We start from the raw sequence: 20,725 nt of genomic DNA on the forward strand, positions 1-20,725 counted from the left end.
GTCGTCTCTGTTCACGAGACGAGGAGGCCGAGGATTCTCCGCAGAGCCCTAAAGGCTTTGGGGGGTTCCTTTTAGGGATTTATTCTATTGCGTTGGAAGCTACCGCAGCAGCAGCAGCAACAACAACAAATATTTATACCAATTTTTTTTTTAACCCCAAAAAAGACATTCTACGAGGTAAGCGATTTTTTTCACTTGCATCTGATTTTATATTCTTTTAAAACCCCCGTTAACATATTTACTCGGCTTAATTCATTTTGCCGTTGGAATGATGGCACCTGAAGCCAGACAGGTTCGAGCCTGGGATAGTAGCGCTTTGGTGACGTCGGGGCTAGGTGGTGGGCGGCAGAGGGGACGGTGCGATCAAAAAACCCATTGTCTTACACTTTACTGGACTTCATTGACAATATAACCGTAAAGTGATCGCTGGTCGACGGTGTAATTTGACGTCGTGTGATGCTGAATTCATCCTTATAGGTTAAAGGTCACCGAACTTGCCAATCAAGGTTCGAACACCCAGGCTTGCGGCTATTGGAATAAGAGGTTTACCTTTCCGAACCACATTCATCCCCATCCCCCACACCACCTCTGGCCACCCAGCATTGCAGTATGAATGGGGACCCACGCCGCAAGCTACGGTTCATTGGGACAGGTCGTGTGTGGTGGGGTCAACCACCTTACTGGACATCCGTGAAAAATATCTCTGTAAGCTTATCGGATTCCGACGATTTGAATACATAATTCAGATTCTGACCTCTTCAGAAATCGCCTGCGCCAGCGTAGAATTAAAGCCCTTCTGCCAGCAGCGGCGTGAGCAAGGGCAATTGCAGGGCTTGCAACTCTACCTTATTTATACCAGACGAGGGGGTGGGGTGACAATGGTTTCACATGTGCGGCGAGCCTCACACTGATGTCTTATAGGCGAAAGTGCCCTCCCCACCACCTCTGAAAATTCGTGAAGAACACTGGTAAAGACAAAGAGTCCAGCGACCAAGGCCAGATACTGTTAGGGCAGATGATTTTTTTGATGTTGCTTATCTACTGTGAAGCAGCAGCGGGATCAGGCAGAAGCTAGAAAGCCAGATTAAGATAGGATCTCAACTCGTTCACTTCCCTTAAATAGTGTAATCTAACATCCACATCCCAATCACTTTATTGCCTCGCCTCCCCCTAATTGGTTCCCCATCACACATTCGTGACTCACAAAGATTGAGTCGATTCTAACCAAGCGTAGATTTACATTTCCAGCATCCCCAAATCATTGTAACCCAGACAATCGTATCCACAGCTCACGCCAATTCAGTCTATAGCTGAGAATCGGCTGGGTTATTTTGGAGGATTCATTACTGATTTAGGTTTGATCATCCGAATAATTACATAGCAATTGGGGTAAAAATCTCCCCCTCTACTCCCACGTGTGTTGGCTTGGCATCGCGAGCCGTGCAACACTGGATTTGGCTTGTATTCTGCCTTCGGAAGGCAGAATGTGGGGGCAGCTGCCATTGTTAAACGTGCCTAAGTAATTGACTACAAAAACGTAGTAGATGAAAATATAGTCAAGTAGTCGGTCGATAGTCCCAACTCTAATTCGCTCGATTACAGCACAGACTGGCCTAAAACCAGAGTCAGTTGGTCACTTAAACAAAATCTGGAATCTCATGGCATTTCCCAAACGGGATGCTTAAAATAAATAATTACCCGAGGCATTACATGTATTTTCTTGTTGGAACTGCCCACTACATCCCATCAGAATGGCGTACACAGTGACCACCGCGGTGCTGGAGCCGAGCAGTGACTTCCCAGCATGGCTGGAGGCGCAGGGCGTAAATGAGGAGGTGGCCCAGGCCATGAACTCGGAGCTGGGCATCCGGGACTACGGGGTCCTGCGCGCCTGCGTCAGGGACGACCTCGTGCGGGCCGAGCTGTTGGCCACGGCACGCGACCGCCTCCCCTTCGGCTTCTATGCCGTGCTACGGCAGGTGGTGAAGGCCCTGCAGGGCGCCGAGCCCCACGACTCCGCTTCCTCTCCTGATGACGTGACGCTGGGAGGCCTGGTGGACGTGCTACACGCGCTGTTCAGCGGCTTGAGCCGAGAGCTGCTGCTATCTGTGCAGAGGCTGGGAGCCATGGAGAACCCTGAAATTTGCGTTGCTGACTGCACTCCACCTACAGCGGATGTTGAATACAAGGACCTGGCAGTCAATAAAGAGCTGCCCTCAGAGGAGAGGAATGAATTATCCATACACAGTGAGCACCTGCTGAAAAGAGGTAATGCCCTAAAATCCTCATGGGATTATATGTGTGATGACTGTTAGACAGAGATGAGACCACTTAGTAATCTTATGCAGAGGTCACGTAGAGACTAATTTTGTCCGAGTAGATACTTTTTACACTATGGTAGGGACCAATCTACCTTTAATACTAATTTAATGTACATGGGAAAGCCTCACTGAGTCCTTCTTGTTCACGTTTGGCCAGTTCTTTCGTAAAGTGGAAAGAAATTGGAGTGCCCAAAAAAAACCCATGAGTACAAACGAATGATCTTCAACATTTTACAGATATGAGTCCAGAGTCCACTTGCTGCCCCGACAGATCTCACCAGCTGAGTAAGTTGCAGGTCTTGTAGCACATGATTTACAGCCCTATATTTTATATACTAGGGCATAGTGCCATGCAAATAGCAAATCAAATGCATTGTGCACAGTTATTCCATAAGGCATTTGGAACCCAAGAAAATGGAGCGGTCAGATGAGTTTACAGTCCAGATCCCAGATGTAGATTCCAGCCCCAGCTTCACCCTTTGCCAGGTTAAAGGACAACTTCATGATGGGATGGCCACACTCACAAATTCAAGTACACACATACACCAATATGTAAATGTTCTTTATTTATATATATATAACAAAATTAGAGCCCATTGAGACTAAAATTCTTGTTTTTAATATGGAGACATGGGTTTATATGAGAGCTAACAACCTGTCATTTCATAACCTATGATCCTCACGTGGCGAGTTTGACAGTCTCGGCCCATTCACTGCACTTTGCGACACACCTTCAACACGATTAAACAAATTATTATATCGTCACAATACACTATACACAAACATGGTATATTACACACGTTATCGTCATGGTGTCATCTTGCCATCAGGTATGACAGTCCATGACAGCAGGTCGCAACACTCCAAGCGACAACTTAGCCAATACAAATAGTTAAACACTCGTGGGAAGTGATGTATTTGCATCTACCACTCACAATGGCAGCTGCCATTCACCACTAAGTGGTGGTAACGTCACCACGGCACTTGCGACGAGTCGAGGTGCATCTACCACCACTCTCTCTCAAAACACAGATCAGGAGCCCAGCCAAGCAACCGAAGTTTTTTTTACCTGAAGATGCCTCATCTCTGCTTTTTAATTTGTCTGTCTTCTGGTCCAAGTAAGCTTTGCATCATGGCCATATGCTGTGGTTTCAAGTCTTGCCGATTACCACAATGTAGGAGCATCTCTGGTGGTCACGGTTCACAGCCACGTCTGCAGCTGTGCTGTACATCTGTGAAAAATGAGCTGCATAGCTCATCAGATTCCTCCAGTCTAAAGATTCTGATTCAGATGTCAATCTTGCAAATGACTCTCCTGGTCTTTTGAGTTCTTACTTAGTTAAAAAAAATTATAAAGTCCAGTAACATATATCCACCTCCAGTCAATGCAGTTGATCATGACTTGAATGGGGTGGCACCATAGACAATGCCTATAGCAAGAGGGATGCGGGAGTGGAGGGGGGGATAATATACTGTAATCATAACTACTCAGCTATCAATCCAGCTCTTGTCCCAAGAACCTCCTGCATGACCTTATTGACCTTGTTTTAGAACAATAATAATGCAATTTATAATGCTCCCAATATTTCCTGAACATAATTGTCTACAGCTCGAGGCGCGCGGAGCCTTCTATACAAAAAAGCCACAACACTACACGTATGCTACAATATGTACATGCATAACACAATTCACATATGTATACAAACTAACTGGCTCAGTGCTTAAAAGTATTTTGTTTCTCACGTTTCCCTTGTAAATAATAATTGCAGTCTTCGTGGGTTCTCACTTGGTAAAATAAAGGTAACCGACAGTTGCACAATATCTGTATTTAATAATTCGGTCATCATACACATTTCCAAGTGGAAAAAATGCTTTTAATGTGCAATGTATCTCAGTCGACATTGAGGAGAGAATGCCAAATTATTGTGTATTTCGTCAAATAACCATTTATGAACATGTGGCTCTGTGCAGAATACACGGGAGAAGTTGCAACTTTGGTTTCCGAAGACTCCAGTCGAAACAAGCCGTTGCACAAAATAAAATTGGAAGACCAAGATGGTAAGAAACAATCCATTTGAAATATAGATTTTTATAAAAAGTAAAAAAAAAATCTTCACTTTTATCCCAGGTTATACTCCAATTATTCTCACTGGCAACATTCGATATTTTTTTTTTATATTTGGAACACAGGCAGTGTGAGCAGTACATTGCCATGTGGAAGATGTCGCATAAACATTTCTGAAATCTGATAATTGTTTTTTTACCATTTTATTTGGCAACAAAACTGACACCTTTTTTACAAGGAGTCATGTTTGCATTGACCACAATACCTGCAGTCGGAATGCAAACAAAAAACATAGCTGATAATGTATGCACTGTCCTTGAAATTGATTGGTCCACACCCGAGACAGCTTTCTTTAGAGCCTAGTCTCACGTGGTGTTGGACCAGATGACGCCAAAAGGCGCACAACTCAAGGACAATGCACCATCAAAGTATGAGAGCTCGGGGTAAGCATTTACACCATTGGAACCTCATTTGCCAGTAGCAAAATATGATAATTATTTTTTACCCTTTTATCTGGCAACAAAACTGACACCTTTTTTACAAGGAGTCATGGCCTGAGGCTACTTGGAATGACGCGCTTTTAATGCAGCTCGTAACACCATCGGAGACGCATCGGCACATGCTTATCATCTGCTGCCTTAAATTTCATAAAGTAAAAAAAAATAACTTTGTTCAATGTGTATCTCCCTCATGATAAACGCAGACATGTACATAAATGGACGACCTTCAGATCTTGGCTTCCAGTCCATGAACACGACCATGGGCTGCATCTCTCACACATCGCTGCAGATGACGGAGGCTGGTGAGGAGGTATGGGCGGGCATAGGCCGGCAAACCGTGGGGCCTCCAATGATGCCAATCCCCCAGTACCACCCTCTTGATGGTGGCGGTGGTGGTGGTCAGGGGGTCATTCAGTGGGGTGAGGAGAGGCCCTACTCTTGCAAGATGTGCGTACAAACCTTCACATCGGAAGCCCACCTCAACGTGCACCTGCGCACACACATGGCCACGAGGCCATTCCGCTGCATCACATGCGGCAGGTGCTTCTCAAACAGTAGCAGCCTGAATGTCCACGAGCGGACACACATGGTTGAGAAGCCGTATTGCTGCAGTATATGCGCGCAGACCTTCTCACATCTCAGCAGCCTCAAGCGGCACCAGCGCACGCACACGGGTGAGAAGCCCTATCACTGTGATGTATGTGGACAGGCCTTCACGAACAAGCGCAACATGAAGTACCATCGAAGCAAGCACGAGGGAATGGCGCTGCCACAGTGATGCCACCTCTTGGCACAATGGTGTGGTAGACAGGTGTGCATGTAGTGGGTTCGTGCGCAGTGTCCCGTGAAATGCGCGGAGAAAGATTGACAGAGACACGGGCCTCCCTGCTGTACAGATGTAATTTTCTTATTGATAACCCTGCGTTGTACTACAGCCACACTCATTGATACCAGTAAAAGGGAGTACAATCATGTGATGCATGTCAGCAGGGGGGGCATGTTTATCTGGTGGACTAGCATTCTGCTTTGACACAACTAAACCACAGCCAGGCATAAAAATGTGAATCAGGGCTTTTTTCTGGCTGTCAGACTTTATTTCTGCTGGCAAGGCCCACTGAGCAAAGCAGCTCTGTTAAAAGGATAACCAGCCCAAGACTATCAGTAACAGGGGCAGTTAACAGGACAATGCCAGTTGAAATGAAAGCAATTCACTTGGCAGTCGAGGCAAATTCGTACAAAATCTGTGAATGGTGCTCATGCTCCCAGCATGAAGTTGCCTTGATGAAGATTTGTTAAATGGTACAGCAGTGACACCTTAGTGTCTAATAAAGCTCAGTTCCAAACAAAGCCTTGGAATGCCTCAAAATTAACTTTTGGTTGCATTTTATTTTAATCCAATGTGGATTTTTTTTTAAGTGTAGAATCTGGTTGACGAATTTAATTTTTTTCTAACTTATGACAATTGTAAAATATTTGCTGTTGAGATCAGAATAATGGTAATGTAATGTAAAGTGCAACAGAATCATGGCAAATCGTTGTAATCATTAAAATTGTTACTATTGGAATTGAAATAAATGAATAAATAACCAAATTTGTACTGCGCAAAATATTTTACAGACATGAGTGACTGAGGCGCGGAGCCAAGCTACATGTGACTAAAGCCAGGCAATTTCTAACCAGTACATGTGCTGCGAATGTGTAGCGGAGATGGCATTTCAGACGGCGGGGGCTGCCACGGAGAAACGATGCCTGGCAGCGACGGCCCTCATCCTTGGTATAGAGAGGAGGTTTTGAGTGGCACTGTGGGGAGTTCTACTGTGGAGCTGTAGTATAGGGTGACTGGAGTGAAGATATGGTGGACAACCAAAAGTAGAAGTGTGGTGGCAAAGGCAGGTTATCTTGTATTTGGCCCTGCTGGTTGGAGGAATAGATGATGCAGTGTTTGTGTTTTAAACTTGGCGACCCGAATTCCGATCCTCGGCCGTGGCCAACATTAGTGGCGTGTGATAACTGAAGCAGTCCTGGGACCTTCACCTCCTACGCTAACCTAACCTGCCTGATACAGTGTGGGGAAGCCTTAATTCAGCAATTGATTTACAAAGGGTTGCAAACTACGTAAATTACTGTAGTTCAGGATAACAGCAACCATTAATGATTTTTTTATGAAGGGATTTTTTTCCAAACCATTGGCCAAAGAAAGTGGGTTGAAAGATAATCTAGGGAGAAGCAATGTGTGACTTTCCTTGTAAACGTTTGTAACAACGATTTATAATTTGACAAAACCAGTCGCACATAACTCATGCTATAAAATTGTCCAATAAATAACTTAATCGATTAGAAAACTTGTCCCTGACATTTACTCCTATACCCTAAATCCTAGGAAACATGGTATGTAGAAAAATAGCTTTTTTTCAACTTTCTGAAAAAAAATCCAGTTTTTGCAATGTCCAAACATGATTTCATTAATATATTTTGACTATATGCACGCCACCACAGCCATTTCCAAAAAGGCAGTGCAAATGACGATTTCAATTTACATAGTATCTAAATGCAATCACATCTTGATGAATTTACCAACAGCAGATTAAATTGGAAAATAGAACAGGGAGGTAGAGGTGATAACCAAGGAAAGTTTGCATAGGGCAGCACCCCTGGTAGTGATGGAAATCCCTGTCTCAGTATTAATACCGTAGGTCACACACAACCCATTTCGTGTTTGAAGGTACGCATCAGCACAATGCACAACCATGCATCACTGCGGTGGCAGAGGTTGTGGTGGTGTCTGGCTCAGGTGCTTGCCTTGATGGTATATCATGTTGGGCTTGCTCGTGAATGCCTGGCCGCACACTCCGCAGCGGTATGGCTTCTCGCCGGTATGCATGCGCTGATGTCGTTTGAGGCTGTTGGGCTGCGTGAACGCCTGTCCACACACACCGCAGCGGTATGGTTTCTCGCCTGTGTGGGTCCGCTCGTGGATGTTCAGGTTGGTGCTGCTGGAAAAACCTCGGCCGCACATGGCGCATATGTAGAGCTTTTCGCACGTGTGCTTGCGCAGGTGGATATTGAGCATGGCGTTCTGTGTGAAACCCTGGCCGCACAGGTTGCAGAAGTACAGCTTGTTGCCTCTGGTGGACGCGGCTGGCTGTTGTGCGATGATCGAAGCTCTGGGCTGAGCGACCTGCTCTTGCATATCTGGTTTCATTTCCGCAAAGCAGCGGTCAATATGAGTGCCGTTGCCGGTCATTGTTGTTACCGCCGTTATTACCGGTGGCGGCGGCGGTGTTATCGTTGCTGTCGTTGACGGAACTGTCCTGGAAACGTGGCTACCAGCAGACAGACCTTGTGTGGTTCCGTCGTGTGGGGATGATGAGGTTACGACTTGACTGTCGACTTGCATCGGCATCACGAGACGGATGATGAAACCCGAAGAGGGTTCAACAGTCTCCTCGTCTGAGAAGAAGATCGTGTTTGTACATCAGAAAAATCCAAATTATTGTAAAGTGGCAGATAAACAAAGGATCGCCACTTGCTGTGTAACTATGAAATGCTATATAACACATCGATAATGATGCGGTTCCTAGTACAATTATCAATCTTGGATCGTACTCTATTTTATGTTCCTGTCTGACATGAGTCGACTGGCAAAAAGGAATACAAGGGAGATATAAAAAAGCAAAAAAAATGAATGCATCATAAGCTTCCACAAGTCTCACTTCAGAGTACAAAAAATTGGTTTGTAAAGCATCTCAATATGATCGGATCTCAAGACACTATAAGGATGAGGCACCAATGCGCTTTCAAGCACAAATCCTGATCCACGCCTTTCTCCACATCATCGTCCACCCTCGTTCTGCCCGAGGCATGTCACAATGCATCAATTCATTGATTAAAAATAGATTTTTGCACTCACGAAATCCATTTAAAATCATGTGTCAAAGAAACTATGCTTTTTGATCTAATGGAGATTTACAATTGAGACCGTAAAAAGACAATTAATGGAACAATTTATTTAGATTGATCTTTATACTTACGAAGCATGTGTCAAATCACGTGTGCAAGGAATAATTTTAGATTTATGCAAATAATATACAATTACAAGACGTTAACTCAATATATTTGGAAACAGTTACATTTGCAGACTATAAACTGCCACTTCTGACTTACAAAATCAGCTCATCCAGAAAACCATCATACCTCAGTTGACAGGCTAAAGGTTTGTATTCCTTGTGTGCTGTATTCATCTGCCATGCCATCAATGGAAGTGATGAAAACTAATGCCTTCACAGCTGAGTGGAGTTTCATATATGCCCCGTCCGGAACTCAAATTAGGCTTGGGGTTACCGCTTTTGAGTGGACAGTCCATCGCGACTCTTGATTAATCTCAAGAGTTCAAACGAATTAATCTGCATGCACCATTACAATCTTACAAATTTTGGCGCTATATAAATGAAATTATTATTCAATTTGACTTCCTCTCACTTTCCCCTCTCGCCCCCATCTTCCCTCCCCATCGCTCTTCACCTAGCTGCTGCTCTAGGGCAGGAATGGCCACAGAGTCCCTGGCCCCCGTCTCCTCGCACTTGGCACGGTCGCTCCAATGTACGTCTCAGTGCGTTGACACCAATGCCTCTTCTGCTTGAAAGGAACAGTGGCCATGGCAATCGTAAAACGGCAACCACCGATCAATCTAATCATCAGTGTGAATTTAGGTGAACATAAGTCAGATTAGGTACACGTGGATTACAACCCTTTGTCGATCCACTGCCTTGATCACTGCCTACCTATACCGTGCCCATACGTGCGAGACGTGGGAGCTATTTGGCCGTACTTTGCCACGCTGGTAAGTGCAAGTTGAAGGTAGTGAGCACAGACGTTGGAGCACTGTACAGGACCATACAATGGATGTTTCTGCACTGCCCTCTGCTGATAATGAGTCACTTGAACAGATACCTCAATGGTACCCTTTAAGTCACCAAATTGTTCACAGACCCTCCTACTGAGAACATGTGCAGAACTATGTTTGGTGTAATGTTTTTATTGAGTGTGCAATCATCGGTGACCAAGCTGAGCCTTTCAATTCACTACACTTAAGAAACCGGTTTAATTACAGGCAAGCTGCCTGTATTTAAACTCAGGTTCCCAACTGTGCCAGGTTAGTACTGACCTTTAAAGGCCACTTGGCCACCTCTTTATTTGCCAACTTTTTAATAATGTTCCAGTTTTGCTATTGTCCCAGAAGCTACGTGCCTAGGATTGACTATGGTCCAAGTTTAAAGCTTCATTAAAGAGGCAAAAAAAGGCTTAACCATTATAGCGTTCTAGCAACACATTACACAGTGATGTCACTGGAGTATCATAATAACGTGCTTGATCTGCTAGTTCCAAGTCTACTGTTAATGTGTGAATGCCCATTTGTGATGAATGTATGTGGACACTTTACCTTCTGGGGCCTCCGTTTTTATCTGCACCATCGAGTCGTCTGCGACTGAAGCCGAGGTCACTTCCATTTTGTCTGAAATAAAATGAAAAACACAGCTGTCATCAATGCTGATATCTTCATCATAAGCCATGATCTATATGCTGCTGGATGAAGGCCATCCTTACTAGTCCCACAATGCAGCAGTCCATCTAGTACCTGTAACCAGTGGTGAAGATTCTGACTGCTGTCCTAGTCAGCCACCTCAATAGGGTGGCTACCTTTTCTACAGACCAATCCCAGATGCATTCCTCAGTCAACATAGATCTATCAAAACCGTGCAGTATACGCGATGAAGTTCAGCAATATACCTGATCTCGCTACAAATTAATTCCTCCCACCCAAACACAGATGCCGATTTCCAGACCGTCTGAGTCAAGCCTGGAAAGGTCGCAACCCTACGGGCACCTTGAATACGATGACACATTCATTATCCATGTTTGATGGACTTGTGTCCAAGAGTAAGTTACCATTTTCAACACGTAAACTTATATCAGATTTCATTCCATCACGATCCCAATCAGCTTCAGATGTGAAGCCCTCAGTGCACACCCCTTGGCCGTCCCCAAGTCCCAGCCTCTGTGTAGTGGGTTCACAAGTGACAGAGACGGTGTAGTCGAGGCACACTATTTATTATAACTTTACACTCGGCACAGGCCAACGTATACAACACTTGAAGGGGTAACGGCCCCTTCACCCGTACTGGACTGGGACACACCCTTAGGCTATCTGCCTAACTGGTCAGCTCCCAGGTCCTCCGGTAAGGGTGATAAGGGAGGCTATCTGAGACCCGGCCCTGGTCAAGGCACAGGTCACGACACCCAGCCAGACAGACTCGGCTCTTAGAAGAACATCGGCTCTGAGGCTCTGGGGCCGCGCCACTGGCTTGCGCTGCTCGGTCCTGAGAAGGACGGCGAGTCAGAGGATTTCCAGGGCCTATCTGCAGGTCTTCTGTCTTCACTGGTTCTTCACTCGTTAGCTCCCCAACACTGGACCACGAGCCCTCTCACTCCCCGCCTTTTATACCAATTTGCCACCGAGGGGTGGGGCTGTGTGGGATCCCAGCATCCCCCCACAGCCCCCCAGGATGGTAACCATTTGCGGACGTGGGCACCCCTGTGTGCTTGTCCGTTTCCCTCCCGTAACACCCCTACATCTGCATGGACAGCAGCAGCTCCCAGCTCAGCAATCAGCACTTACCATGAATCTCGTTTAAAGTCATCTCTCCTGATCCTTGCTCCAGTGCTTGAGGAAACAGCAAAGGGGTTACATAATTGGAAATCATACCTGAAAAAAACAATGGGCCTAAATAATATCCAGACACAAACGATACAATAATTTTGGCACAGAATGTAGCTAAGAAATGCCGGCTACAATTGTTAAAACAACAAATGTCACTGGAGTACCATAATAACATGCTTGATTGGCTACTTCCAAGTCTACTGTTAATGTGTGAATGCCCATTTGTGATGAATGTATGTGGACATTTACCTTCTGGGGCCTCCGTTTTTATCTGCACCATCGAGTCGTCTGCGACTGAAGCCGAGGTCACTCCCATTTTGTCTGAAATGAAAAACACAGCTGTCATCAATGCTGATATCGTCATCATAAGCCATGATCTGTCTGCTGCTGAATGAAGGCCATCCTTATTAGTCCCACAATGCAACAGTCCATCTAGTACCTGTAACCAGTGGTGAAGATTCTGACTGCTGACCTAGTCAGCCACCTAGGTAGGGTGGCTACCTTTTCCACAGAACAATCCCAGATGCATTTCTCAGACAACCTAGATCTACCATAACCGTGCAGTATATGCGATGAAGTTCAGCAATATACCTGATCTCGCTACAAATTAATTCCTCCCACCCAAACACAGATGCCGATTTCCAGACCGTCTGGGTCAAGCCTGGAAAGGTAGCAACCCTACGGCCACCTTAAATACGATGACACATTCATTATCAATGTTTGATGGACTTGTGTCCAAAAGTAAGTTACCATTTTCAACACGTAAACTTATATCAGATTTCATTCCATCACGATCCCGATCAGCTTCAGGTGAAGCCCTCAGTGTACACCCCTTGGCCGTCCCCAAGTCCCAGCCTCTGCATGGACAGTAGCAGCTCCCAGCTCAGCAATCAGCACTTACCATGAAGCTCGTTTAAAGTCATCTCTCCTGATCCTTGTTCCAGTACTTGAGGAAACAGCAAAGGGGTCACAGAATTGGAAATCATGCCTTAAAAAAACAATGGGCCTAAATAACATCCAGACACAAACGATACAATAATTTTGGCACAAAACGTAGCTAAGAAATGCTGGCTACAATTGTTAAAACAAGTAAAAACTGTACCTTGAAGGGGTTCCATTTTAATTTGGTCCACAGTGATAGTGGAGTTGTTGTCATCCGAAGCTGGAATTAAGGTTTCTTCCGACTCCTCTGCACCATTCCAAAACCACATCGGAAACATATAAATAATATTTTACATGTATAAATCCACTCCATTTTTCCCTAAAACGTATAATAAATTACAGCTGTATCATTGGCTGATTATCAAGGGGCACGACGTAGTATTATCAATTACATTTACAGTTTGTAAAGTAACATTACATAATCAAAAGCACTGTACGATGCAAAACAAATCTGAAAAGAGGGTACAATTTTGCATTACCATTTTGTTCAAATTGATCCATTTCTGCTGGCTCATCTTCAGAAGCAACACGAGCTGCTGATAAGGAAGAAGCCACTTGGCGTTTCCGATAGTCCCCGTTATCCAACCTCTGCACGGACAACAGCAGTTCCCGGCTCAAGCCACTCAACAGCGCGAGCAGGACCTCCACCAGGCCTCCCAGCGTCACGTCGCCGGGAGAGGAGGCAGCGGCGTCGTCCCAGCACGGCGTCCCAGCGCCATCGTGGGGCTCGGCACCCCGCAGGGCTTTCACCACCTGCCGCAGCACGGCGTAGAAGCCGAAGGGCAGGCGGTCGCGCGCCGTGGCCAGCAGCTCGGCCCGCACGAGGCCGTCCCCGACGCAGGCGCGCAGGACCCCGTAGTCCCGGATGCCCAGCTCCGAGTCCATGGCCCTGGCCACCTCCGTGTTCACGCCCTGCGCCTCCAGCCATGCCGGGAAGTCCCCGTTCGGCTCCAGCACCGGGGTGGCCACCGCGCACGCCATATCCTGGTGGGATCCAAAGAGAGACTGTGTCCAAGTCAATTGTTTATACTTTATGGTAAACTAAATGGGGTGGTTGCATGGATGCATTAAGGCACTGCTGTATAAGTTTGGTTCACCAAAGGATAAATGTCTCGCTACTCAAGTGAACATAGGGGTGAGTTGCTCATCTCTAATGGTGGGCCAAAGCCAACGATGGTAATTCCACGTTCCAGTGGCAGAGCCAGGCTTTACGAGGAACTCCTGCTTTGGTTTACAGTAATCAATACATTGCGTCATACAATTCACTCAAATGCCGTGCTCCACGACTTTATATCAACGTACTGTTTTCAACTTTTTAACAATGGTAATTCATTCACACGCGAGACGGTTAACCCTTTCTGGCAATAAAACAGGTGTTAAGAAGATGTTCAAACACCAAACAGAAAACGTTCGCATGGAACCGTGTCTGCATTAACTGCACACCAGTACCTGTGGTGAACGTGCAAACAAAAACATAAACCAGAGAATGTCTTCACCACAAGGACTACGTGTCACCACTGTACAGTGGTACCTCGGTATACGTCGTTAATTCGTTCCAGAAGGTAGAACATACCGAAAATGACGTATACCAAACGGATTTTTCCCATAAGAAATAAAGGGAAAGGAAATAATCCGTTCCAGAGAATAAGAAATTTGATTTTATACGGCATATTATACATTAACGGGGTTGTATAAAATAATTTAGACACTGCTTATTACGAAAATGCATACATAAATTAAAATAAATGCATAAATAAATAAAACTAAATAAAAATACAATTTAACATCACTTTACCTTGCAGAGAGGAGTTGATGGCCGACGAGGATGGTGGTGAGGAAGGGGAGGAGATGTTATTTTTGGGAAGGAGAGTCCCCTTCCACTAAAACCCTCGGCCTCTACAAACTCCCCAAACTCGGTATCAAATTCCTTTGCATCGTCTTTGTTGACACTGGCCGCCTCCCCATGCCTCATGACACAATGTATGCCAGTCCTCTTCTTAAAATTATCAAACCAGCCATGGCTGGCTTTAAACACTTCACTAACATCTTCACTCGTTCCTGGCATGTCTTTTATAAGATCAGCATGCAACATCTTAGCCTTCTCGCAAATTATAGCCTCTGAAACACTATCGCCGGGCAACTGTTTTTCGTTTATCCATATTAATAACAATTTTTCTACTTTCTCTAATGTCTGTGATCTTTGTTTTGATATAAATTTCACCCCCTTTGCAACGTTCGCTGATTTGATGGCTTCTTTTTTTTTCACAATCGTCGAAATTGTCGTTCTCGGCATACGGTATGCCACCGCGAGATCTGTGACGCGCATGCCCCTTTCATACTTTTCTATGATCTCTTTTTTCACGTCAATAGTGATCCTAACCATTTTCTTTGTAGCTTGGCTTTTCTCACGAACCTTCTTAGGGCCCATCTTGAATGAATTGGCAAAATAAAATTCACGTTAAAATGACACAAAAAACACGTGACAATTCACGGGAGAGTTCTAGAAAGGGTTGTGCACTGAACGAGATCTACACAGGCAGACTGAGGAGCTTTGTTTTAGTCGTATCCAGTACGCGGTGACTCATCCCGACCCATACAAGCTCTAGCAAGCGCGTCGTATCCCAAGCAAGACATCGTATCCCGAGCGAGACGTCGTATCCCAAGTGAGATGTCGTATCCCAAGCGAGACGTCGTATCCCAAGCGAGACGTCGTATCCCAAGCGAGATGTCGTATCCCAAGAAATGTTTTTCTCGTCAAAACACGACTTATACCAAATTCGATGTATTCCAAAGCGGTTGTATACCGAGGTATGACTGTACTTTGAAGGCGTTCAACGCAAGTACGCACTACAGTGATCCCTCGTTTATCGTGGTTAATGGGGACCAGAACCCCTCGCGATAGGTGAAAATCCGCAAAGTAGGATTGGCCCCCTAGGAATTTCCGTATATGTGTGTGTGGGTACCAGAATGTTTAAAATATGTATATTTACACTTTATATATATTTTACTTAAATCTATTTAATTATAAAACCTTTTTATTATACATTCACTCTCTCTCTCTCTCATTCACTGGGGTTTTATTCACTGGGGTTTTTACCTTGGAGAAGAACATGGTGATGGGTAGTTGCTGTCGTTGTTTTTTCTTTTGCTGCAAAATGCCCTTGTACAAGGACATAACCCCATCAACACGGTTGCTAAACTCGACAGCTCGAACCATATTATCGTCGATGTCTTGTGCAAATTGTTGCATTGCCCTTGCCATGTTGCACAATTGTTGCAGGTTCTCCAGGGTAAGGCCACGCTCTTCAATTTCTTCATCTTGCTCTTCTTCGCTTTCTTCTTCACTTGCAGACTTCGTCATCTCAAGGAGGTCTTCATCTGTCAGTGGGTCCGAGTGGGCATCGATAAGGCCGTTGACGTCTTCTTCCGTCATGTCGACGAATCCTTCATCCCTGATGATGCGAGCCAGCCTCACCGCCTTCTCCACCGCCGAGTGATGAACTTCGTCAGGAGTGAAGCCTGCATAGTCATGCACCACGTTAGGCCATAATTTCTTCCAGCAAGAATTTATGGTCTCAGTTTTCATGTCCTTCAATGCTTGCTGGATATTAGTCAAGCACGACGCAATGTTGTAGTTACGCCAGTACTTTTTCAAGGTGAAGCCTTCTTCGTCGTCAACTGCCGCGATGAGGCCCTCCATCGTGGAACGAGTGTAGAGTGCCTTAAAGGCACGAATGACACCTTGATCCATCGGCTGAATTAGCGATGTGGTGTTAGGGGGCAGAAACTCGATCTGAACCCCATCATATTGCAGGTCTGTTGCATGGCCTCCTGCACAGTCCATCAAGAGAAGGACCTTAAAAGGGAGGCCCTTCTGAGCCAGATACAGCTTCACCTGGGGAATGAAGCAATGGAGGAACCATTCGAGGGTCAGGGCTTTCGTTATCCAGGCCTTAGAGTTATGCATCCAATACACGGGGAGCAGAGCCTTATTTTTGTTTTTTAAGGCCCGTGGATTTTTGGCCTTAAAAATAAGGCCTGGCTTAAGCATAAAGCCTGCAGCATTGCCACACATGATGAGAGTGACACGGTCCTTGTGGGCCTTGAAGCCTGGCCTCTTCACTTCATCCTTGAAGAGGAATGTACGAGAAGGCATCCTCTTCCAAAAGAGGCCTGTCTCGTCCATGTTAAAAACTTGCTCAGGGAGGTAGCCGTCATCACTGATGAGCTTAGGAAACTCATCCTCCACGTAACGACGAGCAGCATCGGTCTCGGCAGAGGCAGCCTCACCATACAAAGGCACGCTTTTGAGGCCGTATCTCTTTTGAAATTTATCGAACCAGCCTTTGCTGGCTGTAAAGCCTCGTCCTCGAGGAGGCGAATCACTCGTGGCAGAGCTAGTACTGGCTTGAAGTTCGTCAGGATCATCTTCAGCGGCTTCTTCAGCATCTCCTTTGTCGTCGTCATCGGGCAAGGTTTGATCATAGAGAGATTTGGCCTTTGTCCTGATCATATTAGTGTCCAAACTCACGTTTTTTTTCCTGTAATCAGCAACCCACAAGGCTAATGCAGCTTCCATTTTCACAATTCTCTTATTACGCGGAGTTACCACACGTTTCGCTTCTTTATTGAAGCTTATTGCAGCAGTTTTGCGGATGTCAGCTTCGTCTTTTTTGATGTAGCGCACTGTCGATTCATTCACTCCATAATGGCGTGCCACCGCGGCATAACTTCTGCCCTGTTTTAACATATCTAAAAGTTTGACCTTTTCACTGATGGTCATCATCTTCCTCTTCCTCTTGGGCTCACTAGAGGAATCTTTCGCAGGGGCACGGCGCTTAGGAGGCATTGTAAGGGCTTAACGAAAAGTTAATTTCGAACACAACACTAAGATACGCGAGACACAGTTGACAGCGTGAACGAGTGGTGAGATACAGTGATCCCTCGTTTATCGCGGTTAATGGGGACCGGAACCCCTCGCGATAGGTGAAAATCCGCGAAGTAGGATTGGCCCCCTTGGAATTTCCGTATGTGTGTGTGGGTACCAGAATGTTTAAAATATGTATATTTATACTTTATATATATATTTTACTTAAATCTATTTAATTATAAAACCTTAATATTATACATTCACTCTCTCTCTCTCTCATACGATACGTATTATGGTGTTCTACACTCACCAATGACAGTAATATCTTGAGACTTGACTCCAGTAATGACGACGATGACGATGACAATGACGACGATGACAGACCTGTGCAGTTCGATGAATGTGATGATGAATGATGATGATGATGGTGTTACTGCACAGGTATAATGAGGCCTTTAAATCAGTTCGAAAAATCCGCGATGCACTGAGGCCGCGAAACTTGAACCGCGAAGTGGCGAGGGATCACTGTACAACAAGGGAAGAAGCTGGGAGAGGATGCGATGATGCGCAGCCAATCAGCTCACGGGATACATCCACTCGTGCTCTCATTCGTCGATCTCGCGCCGGGAACCAATCACGTGCCTTGTCTGAGTGCCCGTGGGTACAGTATGTACAAAGCCTCTGAGAGAGTTTCTCTCTTTGTCTGGCATCCTGGGAAACCGTTTCTCTCGCGCATCACGATGAAACAACGCTGCTTTCCGCAATACGGCTGCCGATATGGCAGTATTTTTGAATTTTTATTTTTCGATGAATATTTTTGAAAAATCCGCGATGCACTGAGGCCGCGAAATTGAACAGCGAAGTGGCGAGGGATTACTGTACCCCTAAAAACTCGCCTTTGAGAATAACTTTTCTTTTAGAAAACTTCGTTTCACTCACCCTCGAGAAGTACGTCAATGATGCGACACCTGCTCCCACGTCAACGCTTACTTTAATTGATTTACTTTATAAATGAATCTTCAACTTTTGTGTGCGTGGTACGAAGGATGTCCGTAACTCGTTCACACGGAGCAGGCGCGCCTGAGATACGTGGCGCCTGCTTCTGGGGCGAGCCGATTCGAGAGTTTAGGGACCGCGGCGTTTTTGACCTACACACATATTTTATTTAAAAAAATCGCCATTCATTTCTATGGAGCATATTTTTTTTTGTCACTGGGTTGCAAGTTGTCAACAATAGCCATATCAGACATTAAATATATCTATCTAATACGCGTAATCATTGGTTCACAGCAGCTCAAAGACGTGTGCTAGAGTTATGAGATATCCCGTGTGTGCCCGTCATTTGAAAGCCTGACACATTTTTGTAGTGAGTGCAATTGTGAACAATAGCCATATCAGACATTAAATACATCTAAATCGGCATAATCATTAGTTCACTGTAGCTCAAAGACTGTCGCTACAAAGGTGTGTAAAGTTAAGAGATATCCCAGGCCTTGAAGACTAGAATCGGTGATTTCACCGATGTGTTCAGGAAGGCAGTTCCATATCCGGACAGCAGGGTGAAGAAGAAAGCTTCTGTCCAGGGAGCATGTTTCTGGCTTGGCAGGGTTGTGCATAATTGGGTGGCATGGCATCTTTCATGGCATTCGTTTCTCCGTCACTCGTTTAGTTTGTCCCCGTGAAAATGTAAGGGTGACAGATCTGGGCTGTAAGGTGGATGGGAGGGGGGTTAATTAAATGATACTATTAAAACGATAAACAATTTTGTATTTAACCAGGTAAGGCCCTCTTAGCTACACAGCTCTTTTTTCAGAAGCGACCTGCCACAAACGATAGCTCAACGAAGTGGCATAGAATGTGTAAGTGTCTAGCAGACAAATACTCCAAATGCGTGGTGTTGATTCTATGTAGGGAAAAAACCGGACCCGGATACAAAAATTGACGCGACCATGGGGAGAGACACCGCAAACTCCAAATATACAGCAGGCATTAGGGTCGGGATCGAACCCACAACCTCTTGCGTACCATGCGAGGTAGTTAACATCTCGCCACCGTGGCTCCACGCCCTGCTCATCACTGACACTTCGGCATCTGGGAGCGAAGCACCGGCATTCCCACTTCGTGGTTGAACCCAGAGCCTGAATGTAAGAGGCTCATTGCCTTGACATGCTGAGTGGTTGTGGCGATGCGTGCCCGTAACCTTGTTACTGTGGAGGCGAGGGTCGGTGGGTCGCACAAATGTTCACGTGGGCGTCGAGGTGCCATACCGTAGTGGCTCTCCATGAGAAGGCGGTACAGCAAGTCTACCGATCACCATGTTTTTCGTCTGTACAGGGATAGTGTTACCCCCTTGCACATGCGGGTTTTCTCCGGGTGCTCCAGTTTCCTCCCACATGAAAAAAGTCATTGATTGGCAAAAAAAACATCCTTAAAATAAAATCCCAATTGCAGGACCCTCCTGAAAACAAAAATTAATTTGACTCAGTATGGCAGTGATGTCATAAGGCAATATTTTTACACACACCCACCGATCCGCTCCCCTAATCTCCCGACCCCAGCAGAACCAAGGCATGTATCACATCCCAGCAGGTGTCACAAGCCTGTTGGATCATTCCGTGAGTTCAGCTCATCGAGCCCATACTTGCGTTTGAGCTGCAGCTCCTCAAAAGGCCGACTGTCCACACTTCAGTGTTTTCTCACATGTTAAGAGAAATATTCAACCCTGCCAGGTAAACTATCGTACAAAGACGGTCACTGTATCGCGTGCTTTCAGATGCGCTTCTGCAGCAGTCTGGAACGTTCTTCCTTCCGATATAAGGAAGCCACTGGAGCTATGCACTTTTAAATAATCAAGATTGAAAACTAATCTCTTTAGAACTGCTTTTTATGTTTAGTTTGTCCTTCCTTGCACCTCCAATTAGCACAGTTGGCTACAATACGGTGCAAACGACGTTCAACATAAATCCGAATTTTGGTGATGGAAGTGTTTACTGCAGTGGTGGTGACTATAATCGTCGTAATGGTGCTTTAGTGTAAGTGGGAATGCTTTTTCCTAGTGGCAAGTGTTGAAGGTGGTATTGGTGGTAAATTATGATGGTAATTTTCACAACCAAATTTAGCAATAAAAAGGATGTTTCATTTGGAAATATGCCAAACATTAGGGGGAAACTTCCAGCATTGAAGACACTTTGAGTTATGGAATTTTACTTGATGATTGGCATGTTTACAAATGAAGCATCATGCCTATTGTCACATTTTGTCGTGAATATTTCCTGTCATCTTGCTGGTGACCAAAAACAATAACTGATG

General features: G+C 45.3%; 2 protein-coding genes across 8 annotated transcripts; one reads left to right on the forward strand and one right to left on the reverse strand.

Moving 5' to 3' along the window:
- LOC144952894 (uncharacterized) lies at positions 1–5,664 on the forward strand. Its single transcript, XM_078883374.1, has 4 exons — positions 1–177; positions 1,751–2,268; positions 4,293–4,379; positions 5,090–5,664. The coding sequence occupies exons 2-4, from the start codon at positions 1,752–1,754 to the stop codon at positions 5,662–5,664; spliced, it is 1,179 nt and encodes a 392-aa protein (XP_078739500.1). The 5' UTR covers positions 1–177; position 1,751.
- Positions 2,892–18,484, reverse strand: LOC144952455 (uncharacterized). Of its 7 annotated transcripts, XM_078882887.1 has the most exons (9): positions 18,356–18,484; positions 14,927–14,974; positions 13,026–13,530; positions 12,707–12,793; positions 12,506–12,550; positions 11,854–11,925; positions 11,563–11,649; positions 10,327–10,398; positions 2,892–8,336 (listed from the first exon to the last, which is right to left on the reverse strand). In XM_078882887.1, exons 2-9 carry the CDS (start codon positions 14,972–14,974, stop codon positions 7,639–7,641), a joined length of 1,614 nt encoding a protein of 537 aa, XP_078739013.1. In that variant the 5' UTR covers positions 18,356–18,484; the 3' UTR covers positions 2,892–7,638. The 7 variants fall into 7 exon arrangements, with proteins under 7 accessions (XP_078739013.1, XP_078739044.1, XP_078739022.1 ...); XM_078882918.1 differs by lacking the exon at positions 14,927–14,974; XM_078882896.1 differs by lacking the exon at positions 14,927–14,974 and having other exon boundaries at positions 13,026–13,551.
- Between the last annotated feature and the right edge of the window lie 2,241 nt (positions 18,485–20,725).

Source organism: Lampetra fluviatilis, chromosome 3 (assembly GCF_964198595.1).
Source record: "Lampetra fluviatilis chromosome 3, kcLamFluv1.1, whole genome shotgun sequence".
Lineage (NCBI taxonomy): Eukaryota > Metazoa > Chordata > Hyperoartia > Petromyzontiformes > Petromyzontidae > Lampetra > Lampetra fluviatilis.